The 23,865-nt window shown below is 49.6% G+C and overlaps 1 protein-coding gene across 1 annotated transcript in view; it reads left to right on the top strand.

Moving 5' to 3' along the window:
* Positions 1-23,865, top strand: part of Zfhx3 (zinc finger homeobox 3) — a 244,358-nt gene that overhangs the window by 185,877 nt on the left and 34,616 nt on the right. The window contains 1 exon segment of the mRNA XM_052166279.1: positions 12,476-12,583. Within this exon segment, the coding sequence (XP_052022239.1) occupies positions 12,476-12,583 (108 nt within the window).

The following is a 23,865-nucleotide window of genomic DNA, read 5'->3' as shown; positions in this document are numbered from 1 at the left end:
GAGGGGGGTGCAAGCATTGTCACTTGTCCGGGCTTAAAACCTGGTAAGCTTCTGGCTTAAATGGTATCTGGGGTGTCATTTTTCCAGCGGGGCAGAGAGTGAGCACTATACCATTTGCTTAAAAACTCAGATACCTGGGGTCTTAGGGGGCCAGCCCTGGTTTTGAGTGCAGGCTTTTGGTTTTGTTTCTGGTGAGCAGGGTTCTTATTCTTGCCTGTCTTTTCTCTGAAAACACTGATGTGGATATTGCCTAGCGGCCGGCTGGAGACTCACTATCTCCATGTGGCCGGGTCTCTGCAAACCGTCTGTTTACTGCACAATGTCTTATGTTCCTATAACATGTGGTCTCTCTTTTGGACTACTCTGCTTATTTACTCTTTTTGAATTTTCTAAATGGGAAAGAAATCTCTGATTTTGCACACCACACCATGCACACGCACACACCTACAGCTACCTACATTTCATACAGAGCACACACGCACGCGCACACACATACACACACACACCTACTACAGCTACCTACATTTCACACAGAGACCTCTTCGGCCCAGCACCTCTTCTCTGCAGTCTCCTCAGCATTCCCAGTCTTTCTCCAAGGCCCAGTGCATCCTCTCTTCTCTCAAGATAGTTCCTGTTTCTGACTCTTCACCAAAATCCTTTGGTAGCTCTTTAAATCCATAGATAATTAGCATCTTTAGGGTTGAAATTGGCATGCTCTCTCTATTATAGCATATACTTAATTGAGAAACGTTTTTATTTTATTTTACGTGTGTGTGTGTGTGTGTGTGTGTGTGTGTGTGTGTGTGTACCATGTGCATACAACCCACGGAGGCCAGAAGAGGGCATTGGATCCCTGGAACTGGAGTCACAGGCAGTTTTTAGTCACCATGTGGATGCTGAGAACCAAGCCCCAGTCCTTAGTCAGAACAAGTGGTCACACCAACTGAGCCACCTCTCCAGCCCCACCCATATCCTAATTTTAAGACACTCTCCTAGTTTTCCTTCACCGGCTATTATCCTCTCCCCATCTCTCTCTACAGGGAAGAGGTACTGAGGACGGGGGGGGGGGGGGGGGGGGGGGGAGGGAGGGGGGGGGAGATACCTTTCCTTGCCCGCTTTGTCGGGCACTGTCTTCACTGATGTTGCTCGGACCCTCGACTGTTTGATTCCCTCCCTTCCCTACAATTCTGTGCCAGACCGTGAAGCGAATCCTCGTGTTGGTCTGAAGCTCCATTCCCTTATTCTCTCGGTGCTAAACGCCTGTCTTCCCCTTGGAAAAAGTGGGGAGGATCCCATGTGAGGCATTTCCCTGTTGCTAGAGTTCTAGAACATTCACCAGTTTCAGCGTGCACACAGAAGGATCTCAACACCCCAAGTTAGTGATTGAAATGAAATTCTGTACTCCAAAGTGCCGTAGATCAGTTACGCATGCATTTAGCACTAGTTCTTTGTCACAGAACTGTCCTCCTCCCAAATCATCTTGCATCTCACGGCTGTGCTTTGTCTGTGGGTAGAGTATTCAGTCCTCTAATGGCCTCCACCATCGGAGCACGCAGGTGTAAGTCTCCGAATTGACTAACATTTACTGTAGTGTTGGCCGTGGTCGAGGATCACTGCTCTTTAGAGCTGTGCTTTTGAGATGTGGTACTGTGTGGGCCAGGCACGACAGTAGGATTTGCTGCTTTTCAAAGATGCCAAGCCCACCCCTTAGACCCCATAAACTCCTTGGAGCAAGAGAACCCCAGTACATGAGCTAGATTCTCAAGGCTTGATTTAAAACACAGCAGCATGGGGAGACCAGAGGAGGAGCTGCTGTGAGTAACATCTCTGTGAAAGAAGGCACGAGTTACCATTTTGTCTTAAACCCTAGAAAATACTGTTCTATTTGCATAGGGTCCAAATCGACAGAACAAGGCCAAGACAATTGAGGCTTTGCATGTAGACCAGTCGGCATGACTTTCCAAGTTCCTCCACTGCAGGAGGAGGCAAGAATTTTCTCCCTTCAGTACAGAACTGCACAAGGTGCTGTATCAATGACAATTTAGCCATCCCATCTGCTTGTCCCCACGAGTGCAGCAAAAGCTCTTGGGCCTGAAAATGTTTGGCTTGCCCCCTGCCCCTCAGTGTCCCACCTTACTTTAGCTTTCTTAGGAATTGGCAACTGAAACGTGTTGTTTGCACGGCCTGTCTGTTTGAGACTAGAGACCTGATGGTTTGGGAGACTGGCCTAGGTTCTGACTTTCCGCGTGGCTGTGTGTCTTCAAATGTCAGGTTTGGCCGTGAGACTTCTTCCCAGAGCTGGCTGCTTTGCTTGTGCTGGGCCGTGTGCTGCGGTATTTTAAGATTCTCCAGCCATATGGAGATGGAGGAGTCTCTCCTAGGTTACCTCTAGGGTCTATACATATATCTGGCATTGCATCGTGACGTGTGGTTCCTCGCAAACCCACTGACCTCCTTTGCACACGCTTGGGTCTGCCCAAGAGTAGGCAGCAGGTTAGCCTGTGTCTCTCTCGGCAAAATGGCACTGGAGTTGGCTCGACTTTGATCCCGTCATATTTGGTTTGGCATGAGTAGGCCTTCGGGCCCTGTTTCTAATGAGTCAGCTTGCTTTACCAGCTGTGCCTGGGAAGTGGCTTTTGGTCCACAGTCAGCGCCTCTCGGCCTGCCGTCCCGCTCTCCCTTAGTGGGAGCAACCGAGTATTTGTGTCTGAGTTCTGCTCTTCGTGGGGATAAGGCTGTTTCTGAACGGTCGCCCTCCTCAAAGGAGACGGTCTTAAGGGTAAGGTGACAACCAAGCTGGGACTTCCGGGGCTGCCACCTATGTGCCATGTGACACAGGCCTCTTTAGCCAGGGCTCTCTTTTCCTCCATGTGTGCAGTCTGTTTCGAAGACTAGAAACAAAAGCGGTTGGTTACCTGCTTCTTCCTTAATTTGCCTTTAAAAACAAATAAACAAACAAAGACCTTTTTCTTTTTAATCCATGGCTTTGCATTGGCTTTGCTGTTGTCAAGTCTTGCCTTCCCCAGTCTTGTAAACACCCGGGGAGGGGGGGGGCGCTGCATGGCGGCTGCCTCCGCCCCTTCCCATGTCCCGGTTCCTTCATGCACCGCATCTATCACCGCTGCTGTTCCCGTCAGGAGAGCCATCCCTCAAGGTTCTTGCATTTGCCCATTAGGTTCTAATCACCTCTCTTTAATGCCATTTCTGGTACATCCTGTTCATTTCCCACACACCTTCATTTGTACACAGATGCCCCAGTCAGCTCACAGCCCTCCCCGCCCCCACTCCTTTTTGCATTAAGTATAAGATCTCCAGTAAGTCAGTTTCAACGCTGAAGGGCACACCGGTCTTCTATAATGGAAAACACTGGGGGCGGGGGCGGGGGGGGGGCACGTGTGTGTGTGTGTGTGTGTGTGTGTGTGTGAGAGAGAGAGAGAGAGAGAGAGAGAGAGAGAGAGAGAGAGAGAGAGAGAGAGAGAGAGAGTGTGTGTGTGCATGCGCGGATGCTTGCTTTAATTTACTCCATCACTCATGTGTGTTTATCTATCTTGTCTTCTCCCCTTCAACTATGGAGGCTTGGCAGTGTTTATTTGAAGCAGGGTATTATTGAAAGACAGATGCTGTAGGGACCGCTCGGGCCTCACACCTGGAATGTTAAAAAGCTCCCAGGCGGATCTTTTCTGTTGAAAAAATGTCCCTTTCTTCAGTCGAGGGTGGGGGCTGGGGGGGGGAGCGGGAACAGGGAGCTGGCAGGAAAGAACCGGTGCCCATCCAGGAAGCTCTCACCTGCAGCCCCCGTGTGGGGTCACGCACCCCTGATTCTGACTGTTCCCTTCCCCTCCCCCAGCCCCTCCAGATATTTTAAATGATGCGTTCATTTCAAGTCTGTGAAAGGATTTGGTCTCAGGAGTGAGTGTGTGAAGTCCTTGTCTCCTCTCTATCCAGAGCCTGTCCCTCACACAGCTCCAAGGACCTCTACCTCACAATTGGCTTGTCCCTCAGGTCTGTAACCCGTCTCCACCCTCTCTTCCCCAAGTAGCATCCTGAGTTGGAATCTGTATTTTTCTCCCAATGACAAATTTGTTTTTTTTTTTAATGGCTGGAGAGGGGCACCTTGCTTGGTATCTGGGGCCTTGTGTTTTGCATGCCTCTGTTTTCCAGAATATTCTAGTTTGGTGGGAGGTCAAACCATGCAATATGCTGTTTAAAAGAAGGGAGAAAGAGAAAGCAGTATGGTGTCAAGATATATTTGTTAGATCATGTTTTAAATGAAGTACAATTGAAGGTAAGGGTGTTTTGTGAGTTTTTTTGTTTTGTTTGTTTTGTTTTTGTTTCCCCCCACCCCAAAGAAAGGGAAAAAAACTACAAATCCACTGAGCTCCCAGAGAGTGCACCTCCTTTGTCGAGGCGCTGACATTGAAGTGTAATTTTTCATGGTTATTTGGACTGGAAAATGGGGGTTGGGGAGGGAGAAAGGGAGAGATGGGTCTGCGATTATTTCCCATAAATGACAACACAATCACATCACGCTCTGCTACAAACATGCTCAGGGAATTTGCCCTTTTTAAAAACAAAAAACAAAAAACATTTCACGTGTGAAAGTAGCAGCAGCAGCAGCAGCAGCAGCAGCAGCAGCAGCCAGAGAGCTCTGTAGAAAGCCCAGGGATGCTAATCTCTGCGGAACTTAGTTTTCCTCCAGAGTTCTGGTCCCTGGCTGCGCCCCTCACTTAGTGCGGGGTTCCGAGACCATTTCCAGAGCTGGGTTTGTATTTTACAGACTGGAACTCGGCGCCTCTCAGTCATTCTGTTTTATTTCATTTGAAACCTTCCCATGAATAGCCACCAGGCGAGTCCTTTCCGTTGGGCTTTGTCCCCGAACAGCTGCTTTTATCCTTTCTGGGATTCTGCAGGGGGCAGCCCAGGTGCTTCTGCTGCGCACACAGATAAATGGGACCTGGTGCAGAGCGGGCTTTAGGCGTTTCCTCCCTTTTTCCCCTCTCTTGACCCCCACCCACCCCCTTAATTCTAGTGCGGTTTTGACAAACTGTTCAAATGACCAAGTGGCCTTGCCTGGGAGAGGAAGATGGCAGCGAGCGTTTTGGCCACACAATGGTAGCATTCTTAGCTCTGTTCAGTGCGGCTCCCGCAGGAGGGACAACTCAGAGAGAGAGGGGACTTTTCTCTGCAAGGCCACGGGCTCCAGACCCACACAGGCTCTAGCCTGCGACTGCTCCAGTCTGAGGTGAAGTCGGTGTGTAGGCGAAGAGGTGAGGAGCCTCCTGAGCTGCTTCTGGCTGCACAGTCCCCATTTTTCTTGCTACTGTAAACAACGGCGGGATCTTCAGATACACAAAAGCATAAATGGTCTCTACCCTCCAATTAGTCATTTTTAATAGTACCCAGAGTTAACCTTCCCAGTGTTGATTCTCCCAGCCCAATGCCAAGGGCGGGTCGGGGGATTGGGGGAAGAGGTGAGGGCCGTGGCGAGGGGGCTGGATTCCTTCATTGCCCGCCTTGCTTTCCACATTCTGAGAGGCCCCTGGGAGGCTGGCAGCCCTGTACCTAGATCTTTAAAGTGCCATCTGGAAATCCAGGTGTAGCCGCCCGGTGTCTTGGCTAACTCAACACCTCACAGAGCAGAGAATTCCTCAGCCAAAAGTCACGTCAAAGACCCACCCGAGAAGCAGCCTCTCACTGGAGAGTGGGCACACATCTGATCTCATTATGATCTCCCCGGTACTTTCCTGACCAAGCCATCCTGGCTTCTTCCGATGGGGCTAGAATGCATGGGTAGACATCATCCTGAGGTAACGGTTTTGTATAAACTGTGTGTCATGAGTCTGACTGATTCCTGTTTCCTTCCCCTTTTCCCAGCCACCAAGGTGAGAAATTGGCCTGTAGGCATACTCACCCTGACAATCCTCTCGGCTGATAGAGGGTAGTCCTCCAGAAACCTAGCAGATCACACACACACACACACACACACACACACACACACACCATGGCGCTATTTTCCTTGATGGATCTGTAAGAAGTATAAAATGGAACAGACACAAATCTCATGCAGCTTAAAAATGAAAAATCCAGGTAACGACTATCAGGTAGAAATGTAAACGCCCTGTTCTTTGAGCATCGGTGATGATACACACACACACACACACACACACACACACACACACACACACGCCATGAGTAGCTGAGGATCAGAGATGTTAAGATGCCCGTTTGTATCTGTGGACAAGCCACATGAACTCAGGGAGCATTCTTGGAGCTGAGGAATTTTTACCCAGAATCCCTAAATTGTTCTAAGTTGCCTGTCAGGTAGTTTCCCGCTGGACAGTCTGAGACGGAAGGAAGCCAACGTGTAACGGTCAAGAGGCCATATTTGGGAATGTTAGGTGGCTTCATGCAGGATCAGGCAGGGTGTGACTATGTGGTGCAGACAGGGCAGCCCAGGGCTCTCGGAGAGTCACCTACTTGTCATGTATTTGGTCACCTCTTAGAGAAGGTGCCTACATGTGCTGGGTGGGGAATGATCCACCCTTGTGGCTGTAGCTAGCTCTTATCTTCAGCGTTAGCTTGGAAGGAGAAGACAAAGACCAGAAAGAACAAGCTGGGAACGGAACAGCTGTCTGTCTGTCTGCACAGCGCATCACAGCTCGTTACAAGTTTCTGTTACATCAGAATTTTAACATGGGATTTTTTTTTTTTTTTTTTTTTTTGAAGCAAGTGGTCTGATCTAGACCTTAGTAAGTCATCTTTTATGCCACGGGATTTGACCTCTTTGGTAACATAAAGCACACACACGCTGCATAATGCCTGTACCCAGTAGAGATTTCCCATTGATAAGAAAGTGCAAAGAACATCGGATGGATACACTCGGCTGTTTCCTCACCTTGCCGCCGTGCCAACCGAGCCTGAAAGAACAGAAGTGATTGGTTGGGGGCATGTAGCACGGGAGTCCTAGAGTCCAGGGCCTCCACCGAGGGAGGGCGGGCAGACGAGGGAGAGAGGACAAAGAGTAAGTAGCCTCCCGCTACCCTCCACCGAGATGCCAGCCACCCTCCATGGCTCTCCCGCTGGTCAGAGTGTGAGGTGCCTCTCCCACCTGCCTGGTTGGTCTTTCCTTGGGTTAATTAGGTTGCAAACCATAGGAAGACAAAGCTTTAACCCTGCCTACAAAGTAAGCAGGTTGGTTATTTTGTTTTTCAAAGAAGAGGTCCCGCTTACAATTAAAACTTGTTTCTGGTAAACCTCATTCCAGGAACGATGGGCTTTTAACAAAGGCTTCTGACAGCTGCAGGCTATTTCATTTTTTTTAATGCCGAATGAAAAATCAATACATTTTTCTGGGTTATACATATTCAGAACAGGCCTGATATTTCCATTATAATGGAAAGCGGGCGTCTGCACACCTCGCCCGCCTGTCAGAGCTGCACCATCACATTTTCTAAGCCACTGCTAAATATTTCAAACCTGATTTGATTGTGGTTCGTGACAGCTAATGTTTCCCAGCTCTTGAGCCTGCCGACAGGCAAACGCACTCTATCCCCCTCCGCCGCACCCCCCCCCCCCCGCAGCCCCCATAAAAGGGAATGAACGATTTCATTCTTCGGGGATCACAGATTGGTGTGTTATTTAAGTAACACATTCGTGTGAGAGCCTTGGGTACAGACACCCCGATTCTTAGGAGACTTTCCAAATTTCTATCATATCGAGGCACGGTGGGGGCTTTGTCAGGTTTGAATTAATCTACATTATCCTGTTAAGAGTTAGGAACAGAGGGATTAGTCTTAATCATTGATTGACTCCCCTTTCCTTCAAGCCTGTGAACGATTTGTAAAATACCCCCAATGGACACGTCACTCGACCCATTATTGGGGGGGAGGGTGGTACTTTTTTTTTTTTAACTGGGATGCTTTGGTGGGTGACATATTTGGGGAGCATGTGCAGAGGGTTGATTGCTGACTCTGTAACGATTCTGTTTTCTGAGTTTGGGTTCTATCTTCTTCCTCCCTCTGCACACCAAATTCCGGGATGCTCATGTCTCCGCGGGGCTGCCAGCTGACAGACTAGCCCCCTTCTGGAGAAGTCACAGGCTAGGGCACTCTTGTCATCGCCTTGATCAGGAGGGAAGGAGAGAACGGTTTGCATCTGTGCGAAGCAAAGCTATGTGGGTGGGGTGGGTTTTTTTTTTCTAGGTCTGTGGTGGTGCTATGTCCTCAACCCCCTAGACTGCTTCTTTTAGGGTCACCTGAGGCCTCTGCCCTTCACCTCACCAGGAGCCGAGAGTGAACAGAGCAGGCTGGGATGACCCAGCAAGGGGAGTAAGGTGGTTTCTACATCTCTGTCCTGAGCCATCTTTTAACTTGGCAATGGAAGGCAGATGGTAGACCGTATGGAAGACCCTGCTGGTTTTCACGATTTCCTTGCGTCTCTGGTCTGCAGGAGAGTTCCCACTGGTAGAGTGCTGGCCTAGCAGGCCCGGAGCCCTTTTGTATTCCCATTGAAACGTATGCCTAGAGTGGTGGCATGTTTCATCTATCTATCTATCTATCTATCTATCTATCTATCTATCTATCTATCTATCTAATCCCAGTACAGGAGAGGTGGAGGCAGGAGACTGTAGGATTACTATCCTCTACTTCACAGCAAATCTGAGGCCAGCCTGAGACTCGGGTCAAAATAAAATAGTTTCCCCTTCTCAGTTTGGCATGAAAACACGTAAGAGTAAGAGGATTTACCCTAACTTGGGCACGGCCTTCAAGGTACAGCCCTGCAGGGCTTTAGACGCCCGTCCTCTGGCATTGTGTGGGGTGTACTGACTGGGCTTGCTACTTTCTGCTGAGAACCGGGGCTGGCGTGGAGGTGACCTCCTTGCCCAGGTCTGTCACAGCCATGAGAAAGGGTCCCCGCCATTATGGATATGAAGTCTCAGTCCTTGAACACTCCAAAGGAAAACTGGCTGCGGTCTGTCTGCTCAAGCTTTGAGAGTGTCCTGTGGCTGCCGTGAGCGTCAGCTGGAGGGAGAGCAACCTGTTCTCCCACGCAAAGGACAGGGATTTTCCAGATAAAACCCACGGCCAGCCCACGTCTCCAGTCGGACGTTCGCACCATCTGTCGTCGGTAGTTGACATTACAGAAAGCAAAACAGAAACTTGGCTCCCGGGGTGACCCCAGCCAGTTGCTGCCACACAGGGCCAGAATGTGTAAATCGTGATCTGCGGTGAGGAAAGCGCCCCCTCTGTCCCATGCTCCATCAGTGTGTGAGTCCCCACGAGGAGGGCCGGAGAGTCGGAGGGCCGGAGAGCCAGAGGGCCGGGACCAGCCAGCAGCCCCAGCTCAGTGGCCAGGCTGTGGCTCAGAGCCAGATGCTGTCACACCCCTGGCCACCACACAGGAGAGGGACCAGGATACCAACACTTCCCTGCAGGGGCCCAAGCCTAGCCTTTGGTGAGAAAGCTTGCGTGACATTTCTGGGACCAGTAAAGACACACCCTGTCTGCAAAGCCTCACAAGCCCGGGCTGTCCAGACAGATTTGCAGTCTGTATCCCTCCTTTTTTATTTTATTTTATTTTTTTTAATCATTTCTCTACCTTTATTGGTATTCAGTTCTCACGGTTTTCCGGTTACTGTCAGTCTGGGCTTTCATCCATTTTAAAGAGCCTTTACCCCCTCTCGCTGTTGATGATGATGGTTTAAAGACAGATGGTGTAACTGCTCATGAATGTTCTATTTTATTTCCCCTGGACTAGACCATTCTCTGGGAGACATATATTGTTTCCACATGCTCAGGTTCGGCAGCTCAGACCTGCCTGCCTCCTAGCCTGCTGCCCTCCGGGCCTTGCCATGCAGAGGGCGACACCTGTAGGTCATGGGTGGAACTGCAGGGACTCTCCTATTCAGCTTAAAGAGACCTGGTTTTTGTTGCTTTTTTAAGAAAAGAGAGGTGAGGTCGCTGATCCCCTGTAAAGGGAGCTGGCTTGTCCAGAAGTTCCTTAATTGTTCTTCTTAGAGTTCATATATAGCATTCTCTTAGTTTATAAGTCACAGATGGTAAAGCAAAGCCTAGAAATTCAAGAATGGGCTTACACATCGTGAAGAAAAATCAAAATAACAGTAACTAATAGTAACAACAACAACAATAATAATAATAATAGTTTCCTGAAGTAAAGTATCCTCTTTTAACTTGCCCCCAGTAACCCCCCACCACCACCACACACACACACACACACTCGCATACCACTGCCACTTTCTTGAAACGTGTTGGCAGTCGCATTCTGTTTGCATGGAGGAAGGAAGGCTCAGGCAGGCCCTGAGGGAGAGTTCTGAGAGCGGTCGCACATCTCCTTCTTGTGTTTTCCCTCGTGCATTCTTGCATCCGTAATCTGCCCACACGTCTCTGTCTCAGCCTCCTAAATGGAATTGCTCGGAAAGATTCAAACCCCAGGTGACAGTACCAGGTGACAGCTCCGAACTCTGCTGTAGCAGCGGCGGGTGCTGGCCCTTGACTCTGGTGGTGGCCCCACACCTTGGCTAACTGTGTGGGGGGACTGTGTCCTGTAAGGGCCAGACCGTTTCCATTTAAGGTGGTCGTGTGTGTGTGTGTGTGTGTGTGTGTGTGTGTGTGTGTGTGCCCATTGAGCCATCTCTCCTCCTAATCCCACTTAGGCACTTTATCAATACTGCTCATGATTCTTGCCATGGAATTTATTTAAGATGCCCAGCTAATGTGCATATGCCCAATTTAAATAACTGGTTAACTGACTGCTGGTATCGCCATTAAAGATGAATTTCATAACCGTCTTATCAAAAGCCTCAAACGCACAGGCCACATCTTCCCTGGACATAAGAGGCCACATGCGTCTTTTGGTACGTCTGCCTCGTCTTCCTCATGCCTCCCCCCACACACACACAAGGCCATGCATGCTGTTAATAGTGAGCTGTATATCTAATGAACGTCAAGCCATGAATGCCTGGGCTTTGTCTGTTCGAGCTGAGGGTAAGGTCAGGAGACTCAGCGTTAACTTTGCGGTGCAGTGAGCCGAAAAAGATAGGCAGGAAGAGTAGAGCGAGCGAGCGAGCGAGCCCTGAGGTCATGTTGAGCACACAGTGCCCAAGGGTTTGCCTCAGGGGCTCTCTGCTGTTGGGAAGACAGACAGACCATCCTTCATCCTTGGAGTTCATTTTTCTAGCCATGGATACCTTGCCATCTTCCTAGAAGAATTAGGAAACCACAAATTTTTCTTTTTTTTTTTTTTCTTTTTTTTTTTGGCCTTGAGTGTTTTGGAAGGCCCTACAGATCAACTCCCTGTGACGGATTTGACTCTGTGGGATAGAATTTAGAGGCTCTTTTGACGGAAGGTCAGAGGGTGGAACACCTGAGTTCTTTTAAAGGTAGGGCTTGAGGCCAGCCTGGGCCACAGTGTTTGACCTTTGTTCCCCAAACAAACACAAAATGTGAGCTTTCGGCTGGAGATTCCTGTGGCTGTGTCGGCTAGAACCCCAGTCCACGGTTCTAAATTGTTTCCCAGGCTTGGCTCCTGCTGAGTCTGGTCTGGGCTTCCTGTGGTGGATATGGGAGTGTGTGTGTGTGTGTGTGTGTGTGTGCTTGTGCTTGTGCTTCTGAACCGAGGAGAGGTGTGCTCTTCAGAGTTTCCTCATCATGCCAAGTGATTCTCACCTTGGTACCTTCACTTTATTCTTTAAAAGTTAGTATTCCGTATGTATAATGTAACCTGCACAGCCCTTCCCCTGTGCCACGCACAGTCTGTGTATGGAGCTAGGGAACAAATTTATGGAGTTGGTTCTCTCCTCTTATCTTTATTGGGAATCACCAGGTTGGTGGAGTTTCTGACGGAGCCCAGGTCCCTTTTCTTCCTCTGAACTCCCTCTTGTTAAACGTGTGCTTAGGTTAGTGATCCACCTGGCCAGAGGGACAGAGAGAACAGTCCCCACCCCAACACCCTAAAACTCCTTCCTTCTCCCCTCTGCCTACTTTTGGACATGGCGGTCCCTGTCCCCACCCCCACCCCCACCTCTCCCATTTGGCTTCTAGAACACCCTACGCCCACAAACCCTATCACTGATATTCTCTGACTCTTGAGGACGTTAAGTGACTCCAAGACCATCTCTCATCGTGTGGCACCTGTGCAGATACTGCCAGGCCAATGGGGCCTCGGCGTCTGGGTCCAATCTAGTCCCCAGCCAGCCGCACTCAGGGAGAGCTCAGGGGGAGGCCCTCAGAGCCTGTCTGGCAATACCTGGCAGTCACGTACTGATCACCCACTCGAAGCCTTACAGCACTGAAGTGCACCCTTAGCACGGCCTGCCTGGCTGGGCCCCTAGGAAGCCGAGGACCGTCACTGACATCCGTGTTTTGTGGTTGGTGACTCTCGGGTGCAGGGACTGGGGACCGTCACCGCCTTCCCAGCTCTTACCCTTTACATCTTTTGTCTGTCTCCTCTATTGCAGAGGAAGCTGTTGAAGATGCTGAAGGACCCGGGGAAGCATCTACTGACCCAGAGGAGCTGGCCAAAGACCAGGCGAGCGGCGGCGAGGAAGGGCAGAGCAAGCGGGCAGGTAGTGTGCATGGGCATCCATCCTCCCCCTTGGGACTCTCCACGGGAGAAATGAGACTGGCATCAGGGACGGGCCACCCTCCATCTCGCCCAAAAGTGTACAGGCTTACCACAGAGGGAGTTCTGTTGTTTGTTTGTTTGTTTGTTTGTTTTTGTTTGGTCTTTTTTTTGAGACATATATCCCTGGCTGGCCTGAAACTTGTTGTATAGACCAGGCTAGTCTTAACCTCACAAATATCTATCTGCCTTTGCCTCCCTTCCTCTCTCTCTCTCTCTCTCTCTCTCTCTCTCTCTCTCTCTCTCTCTCTCTCTCTCTCTCTCTCTCTCTGCCCCTCTGCCCCTCTGCCCCTGCCTCATACCGTTTTTTCCCCTTGAATTCTTTTTTTTTTTCAAGCACCCATTTTATTGAGCACCAGGTGTCTGAAGTTTCCAGGTAGCGTTTCTTGGGCAGCTGCACAGCATGGCTAGCTTGTATTCCCCCGTCTGTTGGAGGCCTGGTAAAGACATTTGTCAGACAGACCTTGGCTGAGGTCACCCATGATTCTCCAGCGCAAGGTTACCGGAGGCAGTGAAGGGTGGGCATTGTTCTGCATCTGAGGGCCGGAGTGGGGCCTGTGGACCGGAGTGGGGCCTGCATACTCTTCCCAGCATGCTTCTCTCCCAGGGCCAGCATACACATGGGGACAGCAGTGTAGATAGGCAGGGGGACATTTTAGCAGAAGCAGAACAAGTTGAAGGAGCCAGGGCAGGAAGTGCTATTTCTGGAAAAGCCAGTACCAAGAGAGGAGAGCAGCAGTTTCTCAAGATGACAGGATCTCCATGCTGAGGGAAGAAGGGCTGAGACAGAGAGAAGCTCAGGGTTTGGAGGAGGAGCTGAGTCATCTCTGAAAGGATTTACTGGGCAGATAGATTAGTCTCGCAGACACCACCGCCACACTAACAGGAAGTGCTGTGACAAGTAACAGAAAGTACTCTGTTTGGCCAACCTGATTCTTACCACCGTGCTCAGTATTACAATTCTTTGATTTACCCACCCCCTGTCTCTGTCTCTGTCTCTGTCTCTCGCTCTCTCTCTCTTTCAAGAAAATATTTACCTTCTAGAGTCTGTATTGGTTGGGCCTTTGTTTCTTTCATAGGCAAGACTGCTCTTAAATCATACTGAGGGTTGGGGGTTGGCCGACATTATTTAAACAAGATATGGAATCTTGGAGAAAGGCCAGAGGAGAGCAGTGGGGGTGGCTGAAGCCTGGGAAATCCTGCCTCTGTGAAGAGACTGCGGGAATGGGGCTTCGCGGCCAAGAAAAGTCACCATTGGGAGGCTTCGAATCAGAAGACTGGCAGGCATTGGGAGGGGACATGCCGTGAGGTTCAGTGCTTCCTGAGAGCAAAGGATGGGGTCAGACACCCCAGGAGAGCCAGGGAGGAAGGGGCAGTGGCTGTTGTGGAAGGTCCCCGTGGGCGTGGGGAAGGGTGTTTCCACCTGCCTCAGCTAGGGCAGGTTCCATTGCTGTGAAGAGATCTCATGTCCAAGGCAGCTCTTACAAAGACAAACAGTTAATTGGGGCTTTCAGTTTCAGAGGTTTAGTTTCAGTTTCAGACTTTCAGTTTCAGAGGTCCATTATCATCTTTTTTTTTTTTTTAAGATTTATGTATATGAGTACACTGTAGCTGTCTTCAGACACACCAGAAGAGGGCGTTGGATCCCATTACAGAGGTTGTGAGCCACATGTGGTTGCTAGTAATTGAATTCAGGACCTCTGGAAAAAGAGTTGGTTCTCTTAACCACTGAGCCATCTATTTCTCCAGCGTGCAGGCAGACATGGCCTGGAGGAGCTGAGTGTTCTACATCTTGATCCAAAGGCAGCCAGGAGGGGACTTTCTTCCAGGCAGCCAGGAAGGGGGTCTTCTGGATCACACTGGCCAGACTTGAACATATATATGAGACCTCAAAGCCCCACCCTCAAAGTGACACACTTCATTCTAACAAGGCCACACCTCCCCCAATAAGGCCACACTTCCTAATAGTACCACTTCCCATGGACCAAGCCTATTCAAACCACCACAGTTACCTGAGCTACACGGAGATCCCAATCTTTACTAAACAGTTAGGGCGAACTATAAATGGTGTAGATGGCAGCCAAACATCATGTGCCCCAAGAGGAGAGCATTTTGCTAACAGGCCCCAGAGGTCCTGTGTGACCTTCTAGGTCACCTGTATGTTGTCATGGTCTCGGTGCTTGATTTCTAATCACGATCCTCCTGTTTGCTGGGTGACAATATTTAGTCTCTTAACCTCTCTGTGCCTCTGTTTAAATGAGATAGAGATTAAGAGTAATGCTTCATGTGTATGAGTTCAGGAAGCTTAGAACAAGGCCCAGCATAGAGTAAGCTTTGTGTATGGCGTTTAATAGTCAGTCAAGAAGCATGAGGAAAGCCAGTAACAATTTCTAGTAGCCTTGTCCATTTGAAATACACTATGTATATGCATACATAAATACACTATATATATGCATACATATATACACATATATACACATATATATGCATACATATATGTATATGTATATATATGTATGTGTATATATACATATACATGTATATGTGTATATATGCATACACATATGTATATGTGTATATATGCATACACATATGTATATGTGTATATATGCATACACATATGTATATGTGTATATATGCATACACATATGTATATGTGTATATATGCATACACATATGTATATGACAAATGCCTAACCATCATGGCTTCCGGAAAGTTTGAAAAGTTAGCAGAAGCACTAAAACAAGGGCTTCGCCAGGTCTGGCCCCTGATGTTTGATGCATATGTCCTTGCATCCCATGTGGGTCTCAGGTCATTATTAAGGAACTGTTGCTTGCAAAGCTCCTACTATGTGCAGCAGCACCCTGTGCTGCCACTTGGTGTGTGCTTTTCACACCCATGCATCCTATACGGGGCGGGCTTTGTTGAGGGCAGTTCAGTTAAGACTTGTTCAGTCTTTTATGATTCAGACTGAGCACTGCCTTCCCTCTTAGAGCCAGTGGGCGTGCCCAGCATCCAGGAGGCCACTGGCAGGCGTGAAGGGAGAGCCACCGAACGAAGCCCGTCCGTAGCAAGGCTGTCTTTCCGTCTGCATCCATCCATGCGATGGGGCTCACCTCTCAGTCTTTACCTCCAGAAGACAGGGAGAAATAGTAACTAGCAACTCAGGGGTGCACCTTGTCAGACGCATAGAAACAAAGGTTTCTCTGCTGGCCCTTTCAGGTGATCCTCCTCCGGCCCGAAGCGTAATTTCGTAATGACAGGCTTCATTGAAGCTCTTGGGCCAGTTTGATCTTGGACTGGGTATGGGTGCCGGCAACCTTTCTGCCCCTTCTTTTTGGGTCCTTGGCTGGTACTTTGTAAAAGCAATAATTAAAGAAAAGAATATGTGTTTCTTTCATTTGTTCCCCAAATTGAGCTGTTCCTATCTGATTAAGCATGATGGGAACGGCTTCCTCCCCACAAACAAGTAAATAGCGATTTCACAATTTGTTGTGTTGATTAGTGGCTGCTGCCGATGCGGATTAATAATATTTCAAATGGGTCTGGATAATTGGCATTTTTCTCAGCTATTGATTATGTAGTTTGGAGGTTTGTGCAGGAATGGATAATCTTGAAGAGTTTAGTTACTTGTCTTTTGTTTCTTTTTATTAGAACAAGACTTGTGGCTTCCACTGTGTGCCTCTGCTTGGGGTCCTCAGTGATAGGGTGAGGTCCATGATCCTTGGGTGGCCCCAAAGCAAACCAGGTAGTCATCTGTCAGAGAGGGCCCAGGGCCTGTGTTCCTTGCTCCATGCTAGACACTAGGCAGAGTCCCAAGGATCACAAGTTTAGAGAGGCCTTGGTCACATTCAGGGTATGTGATGTTGTCCTGGGGCTTTTGGGGTGTTTGCCATCCAAAGAATATTGCAGAATATTGTCCGCTGATGAAAATGTTCGGTGCCTTAGTGGGGCTCATAATTCCGAGGAAGTGAAATTTAAGTTTTGTTGTATTTCGACAAATGTAAATTCAAGTAGCCACATCCTAAGGCTCAGAAGACTAACCTCCAAAGAGTCCATCGTAGCTGACTCTGTGTGACTAGCTAAATAGCATGCTGCCTTGCCTGTTTGACCTTCACAGCCAAACAGTCAGACAGGTGCTGACTGCTTCCGAGCTGGGTGGGTGGAGCTTCGGACACCAGTCCCAGCCCTTGCTTTTTAGCCCAGTTGCAGGCCATGGGCATGAGCTCCAGACGTGAGCATGCCCAGTTCTTAACCCTGCCCTATAGACGTTTATACCCTGTAGACGTTAATAGGTTTATAGACCCAATAGACATTTATACCCTATAGACATTTATAGACAGCTGCCCTCTCACTGCTGCCACCTTGCAGTGTAGAAGCTTAGCCGGAATGGGCTCAGGCAGGGTGCAGAAAGAACCCTGGTAGACAGAGAACCGAGTCCTGGCCCATCCCCCAACCCCACCCCACCCCAACCTCAGGACAGAACCTACTCTTAGCAGAACTGAACCCCCGCCCCCCCACACACTTCTTGGCTTTGGGCCTTCTCAGTCTAAGGGCTTGATCTGGTTGACTTGACTTCTCTGACCCAAGAATGAGGAATAGATCCCAAAGTTGTACAGTAAACGTGAAGATACAGGTGGTACCAGTGGGTTCAAAATCACCTGGGTGGTCGTCTGCTGCAGGTGTGGATGGCTCAGCTTGTAAAAGTGCTTCCAAAGGCAAGCCTGACGGTCTGAATTCCATCCCTGGAACCCACCCACTACACACACACACACATATACACACACACACACACACACACACACACACACACACACTCCACGTACGCATGCATGCACGCCACATATGCACACACACACACACAGAAGAGGGAGAAAACCAGCTCTGACCTCCACATGCGCACCTTGGCACATTTGTGTGCTTAGGGTGCACACACTAAATACAAGGAACCTGAAGGGAAGCAGGTGGTTGTCATTGAAAGGGCTCTAGGTGTGAAGTCAGGAAAGGCTAGTAGTCACTAGCTAGTGAGTAACATTGGCTGGGGGATTTAGTCACAGACACCTGGAGCACACTGTCTGTGAAATATGGTGTACTAGTACCCACCAGCCCCAGCCACCCGTGGGCCCCACAGTCCTGAGTAGTGGTGCATGCACAAGCTACTGGTTAGCAGTGCGAAGCTTCCCTTTAGGCCACTGGGGGCGGGGCGGGGCAGAGCAGAGGCTCTGCTAATGCGCTGCTGCTTCCTTCCGTCCAACTCTGTGGTTTCTCTCCATTGAAACTCAAACATGACCCCCTTGTCGCCGTTTGCTGGAGTGGATTTGAGCGTGAGCGCTTGAGATTGAAGAGCCCCCAGTGTCCCCCACTGAACGGTGATTAATGCCTCAATTCGCCAAAGTCAATCATTAATTGCTATAAATTAAGTGATATACAATTAATGCGGCGCTTTATCACCAATAATTAGGGGACAAGATGGAGCTCTTGGCAAAGAACCATAGTGAGATGGTTATTGAAAGGCTGCAGCCACCATGGTCTCTAGCCACAGAGCGCCAGAGTCTGGCTTCGGGGGGACTTGAGGCGGGATGACGGGGTGGGGTTGGGGGGGGATGCTCTTGCTTTGTAAAGAGGGGTCAGAGCACCAGCCAAGTCTGAGAAAGAGGCATGGTGATGCTCTTAGACGTCCCCCACTCTGTGCCTGTGTATACTGTTGTTAAATTTTCTGTGGGAAGTGTAGTTTTGAGTGCTCGTTCTTTTCTGGAGATGGGGCCCAAAGGGATTCGACTTTTTTTTCCTTCTTCTTCAAATTTGAGATGCTCACCTAACACAGAGCAATTAGTGCATCGGAGCATCCATGATTTGAATCTCTGGGAGATTGCTATTAGAGAAGGTATTAATGGACGGCTGTGGGGGAAAGTGTGTTTATGGGCTGCGGTGCCAGCAAGCATGATTTCAATCAGATCTGACATGTTTAACATAAATGTATAGTGCAAGGCTCTTGCCGCATATGAATAATTCCTGTGGAGCCACCGCCCTTCTAATTACTGAGTTTGGAGGAGGGGGGCGGGGGAAGGGGGCAAGGAAAGCAGGTCAGGCACATCCTGGTGGAAATCTATTACCAGCCCGTCTGTCTGCAGCTCTGTATAAATAGAGATACATGGGAGACTTAATGCCCACAACAAAATCTGTGACAGAACGGAAGGGACCACTGCCTTCTCTTCTTCCTCTTCTTCCTCTTCCTCCTCCCTCCCACCCATCCTTCCTCTCCTTTTTTTTTTTTTTAATTCAGTGAGATACCTAGAGACAAAACAAGTTGTACACTAAGAGGAAACGTACATGGTCTTCATTTCCCAAACCTGCAAAACACCAAGTTGGACCAAATTCTAGAACTTTAAAATTCCGGGGCCGTCGATGTGTCAACAGACGAGGCATTGCTGACGGGTTGTATAAACCTCAAAGAACGTCAGCTACTAAAGTCAGAGCATTAATAACTTTTGTAGGTCTGTAATACAGCAAGGGTCTGCGGGAAGGGTTCAAATAGGCTTTCTCTGTGAGTGTCGGACGGCACCACACCCATGCTTCTCGGTGGGACGTTGGAGACTGCAGGCCCTGGCCGAGTCCCATGTCATCACGGACCATTCTCGCCCTGTCGTCACAGCCAGTGTGGAACAGTGTCACTGCAAGTGCCACATGGACGCCTCTGAACGTTCTTTTCTACCAGCCAGGCCCCTACGCACCTCTGCGGAAGAAGCCCCGCTCGAAATCATTCTGGCTCTTGCTTCCTATGCTACCTCACCCCAAAGTATGCTTGCCTCCCAGCTAGGGAATGCCAGGAGCCTCCTTCCCGAGGCCTCTTTAGTGGTCTGTGTCCTTGCCAAGGGACACTGTTTTCTCACAGCTAGAAACTGTGTAGCTGTCAGTGTTCCCCAGGCCCACTTGTTGCCCTACCCCCACCCTCTGTGCCATTTCCAGACCACTGTCAGCAGAGCCTGGCTGCTTACAGTAGTTGCAGGCAGAATTCTGTCTCAGGACGGAAAACAAACCATCAACTATTTTTATTTTGGCAAGCAAAAATAGATCCGGGGTGTGGTACACAGCCAGACTTGCCCGGATTCCAGTAATCCAAAGCTTTGCTCTGAAAATTTATATTGTTAGGTCATAAGACCCAAGACCCTATCAGCTGAGCAAGTGTGTGTGTTTGTGTGTGTGTGTGTATACATGCAAAAAAGTAAGGAACTTTGTAAAGGAAGTGCCTTGTGTAATCAGACAGCTATGGCACAATGAAATGAAAATTACTCTTAAAAAAAAAAGATTTATTTTATTTATATGAGCACACTGTCTCTGTCTTCAGACACACCAGAAGAGGGCATCAGATCCCATTACAGATGGTTGTGAGCCACTGTGTGGTTGCAGGGATCTAAACTCAAGACCTCTGAAGAACAGTCAGTGCTCTTAACCGCTGAGCCATCTCTCCAGCCCCACCCCCCCACCCCCAGAATTACTCTTAAGGTATAGACTGGGGGCATGGTATGTAAATGAAGGAGTGTGGAAGGCAAATGAAGGTCTTCCTCAGCACTCTGGGAAATACTTCAGAGATGGTAGCTCAGCCAGGAAGCGCTTGCTTTGTGAGAACAAGGGACCTGATCTGGAACCTCTGAGCCCATGTTTTTAAAACCCTGGGTGTAGGGCATGTAGTTATAATCCTAGCTCTGGGAAGATGGAGGCAGGTGAATCCCTGGGCCTTACTGGGCAGCTTATGGAGCCTACTTGGTACCCCTGCGGGCCAGAGACAGCACCCAAGGATGACACCTGAGGTTATCCTTTGGTTCTGCATACATGCACACACGTACACATGAACACCCCGGCATAGGCAGATACCCTGTAGATGAGCACATGGCTCTCAGGCCGTGGCCTGTTCACCCCCTGCCTTATCTGAGCCGCAGCTTTCAGAAAGGTCTTCTGAATCCTAGCAGGAGTCTTCCAAACAGACCCCAGTGCCTCATGGGACATCACTTTTCTCAGGCGCAGCTGTTCTCCTTGGGATCCCTATCCCTTGATTTTGCAGCTAGAGCGCTGTGTCCTACAGACTAGGGACCCGTGGGTGTCAGAGCTGTGATTCCCTTTCTCCATGACCCACCAGCAGGCTCTTTAACCTTCTGGGTCAGACGTCCATCCACTACCTCACAAGCGGAAGAATATATAGCACGGCCGCTTTCTCTTCTTATTTGAGGAATGGAGAAAACATGGCCAATCCTATACTTCTTCTTGTCAGCCATGTATGTGACGGGCAGTGAGTATATGGCCTCGGCTAAGTGCCGCTCAGCACTGCTCTGAAACGTCCCTAAGAGCCTGTCAGTTAAGTAGCGTGGCATGAGGTACTTGGAGATGTAAGCTAGTCTGCTCACGCGTCGGAGGCATCCAGCTGAACAGAAGAGGTAAATTTAGGATGCTTCCGTTTGCCTAAAACCAGGGTCTCCCTGTCACATAGAGGTTCACAGCCCGACTTGGACTCCTGTTAGTTTCCAGAACTCCTGTTCCCTTCTGGAAATGAAACCATTGCAGCAGGCGTCCAAGACATTACAGTGTGCTAGGCCTGGTGGTATGCAGCATCTCCTGCTGGCCTCCTGGAAGCCCTGTGAGTAGAAGAAACTGCAAGTTGAACATAGTCTGTCAAAAGCTTGTGGGTCCCCCAGCCAGGATCTGATTGAGGTATGAGCAACACCCCCTCCACACCACCCCCTACCCCAAGCTGACTACTGAGCCTTATTCCCTGGCAATGAGGACTAGTAACTTCCTGTCAAGGAACCTCTGCCCAGGGTGGGAAAAGGCAGGTGGGAAAGCGTGAGTCCCTGACCTTCCGCAAAGATGTTTGGGAAGCCCTGCCCCAGGCCTATGCACTAGTCACTCGGCCTCGGCCTTCGGAGTGCTGTGAGCAGGGGACCCTGTGGAAACTCGGCATCTGTGCAGACCTGGGACTCTCTGTGCTAGATGGAGATGACTGACTGACTGACTGACTGACTGACTGACTGATAGACAGGAGATGTTTCCAGTCTCCCTAGTCAGTGCTGGAAAGGGTGAGAGTGATTTCTATTTTCGGTCAAAACTATACCTGGGACTGAGGAGAAAGCTGCTTTGTCAGGCAAAGGGGATGTTTTGTTTGGTTCTTTGTGTCACAGGCACACTCCCAAACTCCTATGTTGTTCCATTAATAAAATTCAGTTAAAACCCTGGGGACGTTAGGTTTGAACTAGGGTAACACTGGAAGAGTGTGACTATAGTTCTGTTTCTGGGATCTAGGCTGACTTGGAACCCACAAAATTCCAAGGTAGATAGATCCTCGCTCCCCTAAAGGACGTTTGAGCCCACGAGGACTGAAGGCCTCCCATCAATTCCCTTTGGCCCTGTCCCCTTGTGTTTTCACTTAATGTTTGCCAGCCAGTTGTAGCTTTTTGAGGCAGCGTCTTACTATGCCATCCAGCCTAGCTGTGAACTTGTGAGTCTCCTGCCTTGGCCCGCCGAATGCTGAGATCAGCGTCAGTGATGCGCGCCCTGCGTGACTGCGACTCCACCTCTGCTTGCTCCATGGTCATTTTAGTCATGTCATGAAACCAGAGGGGAACATGGTCAATCTAGAGCTGACCGCCTCCTCCGACCTGTGGTCACAGCAGCAAGCAGTGTGTATAAAGCCAGGGTGGAGACGGGGTACTTTGTGGCTACAGGCAGGGGAGGTTGCCTGAATACTACCAAGTTAGCAGTCAGGAGTCAGTCAGACAGACAGACAGACAGAGCTGGTCTAAATGAGGTGGTGGCTATTTTGACTGGTGGTTCATTCACAAGTCTGACCCAGAGGGAGCAAGGTGTCTTGCATGTGGAAACGCAAGATGTCCTTTTGGGAGCTCCAATCAGTGTAGTTAAATATCCTTATGCATATTTCAACAAGGAATTAGGGCGGCAGATTGATGCCTTGGATGTAGAACATAGTACTGTTTTCTCCTCAAAGCCACACAGCAAGCAGTGGCAGCCAGCATCCACCAGTCAGCACGGGCCCACCATTCTACCATGAGGCTTCCAGTGCTCCCCAGAGAGGCAACTGAAACCGGGGAGACAGTGACCTCAAAGCTCAGGATATCGCCCAGTCTGCACTCCCAGAGACAAAGTCGTGCAGCTAGAAGCCAGTGTGGATCTGTTCATCCTCCTAGGATCAAAACTGTGGGGACTTTGGCCAGTACTGATTGCTGGTGCATGGGGCAGGAGGCCAGCACTGCCCTTTGGGAAAAGCGGGAAGAGCACACAGGGTTTTTGCCTGGTTTTCCTTGAGGTTCTCCAAGACCTATGGAAAAAACAGGATTTCTCAAGACAAGTAACCTGTCATTCTGAATTACAGAGCAGACGGAACAAATGCATAGAGGCAATGCTTTCTAGGCTCCTGGCTTTGAACACGTGTCTGTATTTGCTTTTAGAGCGAGTAGGACCCCTGAGGGACAACTGGCTGTAGTCCTTCACCTTTGGCTAGAGACATCTTGGCTTGGAGACCGGGCCTGTCTCTTTTCTTCCCAAACTAAGCTAAAAGTTCCAAGTCATTGAGTCTCTGGAAAGTGGGCCGGCAGGTCCGCCCATGCTTGCGGGCCTCTTTAACTTAAATTCAAGTTCGAGCAGAGCGTGTTACGCCTCCTACCAGAGACAACAAGCGCTGACCAGGTAGCTGTTCTCCACGTGTGGCCCCCCCTGGACCGCCTGCCTCACCGGGGAACTCACTGGCTGTGCATTCTCTGACTCAGGCCTACAGAATCAGAGCCTCTGTGGGTAGGGCCTGCAGTTGGCCTGCGGTGCGCTCTGCAAGGCATTCAGACACACTCTGGAGTTCTAGGGCCCGAGACTCTGCAACCCCAGAGACACAAGCAAGAGCCATTTCTTTATTTATAGGCCAAGTCCAGAGCCCCTTCTAGACCAGAGAGAACTGAACTTGAGCAAAGACAGGGATGCGCCTACAAGAGATGCAGATGCTTAGCCTGGACAGCTCACGGCGGAGAAAGCAGTGAGAGTTGGGCTGGAAGGAGCTGGCCATAGAGACTGTCCCAGTGAGAGTCTGGGAGATCTTCAGTGAGCACAGCTAGTAAGTCATACTCCCTGCATCTGCACTCTCCTCAGAACTTGTCGCGAACCCATCGTTATTTCAGGACGCAAGGGCAAACGATGCTAAGAGTGTCTGGGTGTCCCACACTGGCCGGTAG

The sequence above is a fragment of the Apodemus sylvaticus genome, chromosome 21 (assembly GCF_947179515.1).
Source record: "Apodemus sylvaticus chromosome 21, mApoSyl1.1, whole genome shotgun sequence".
Taxonomy (NCBI): Eukaryota; Metazoa; Chordata; class Mammalia; order Rodentia; family Muridae; genus Apodemus; species Apodemus sylvaticus.
The sequence above is the reverse complement of the archived record's forward strand: the minus strand, read 5'-3'. Positions and strand labels throughout refer to the sequence as shown.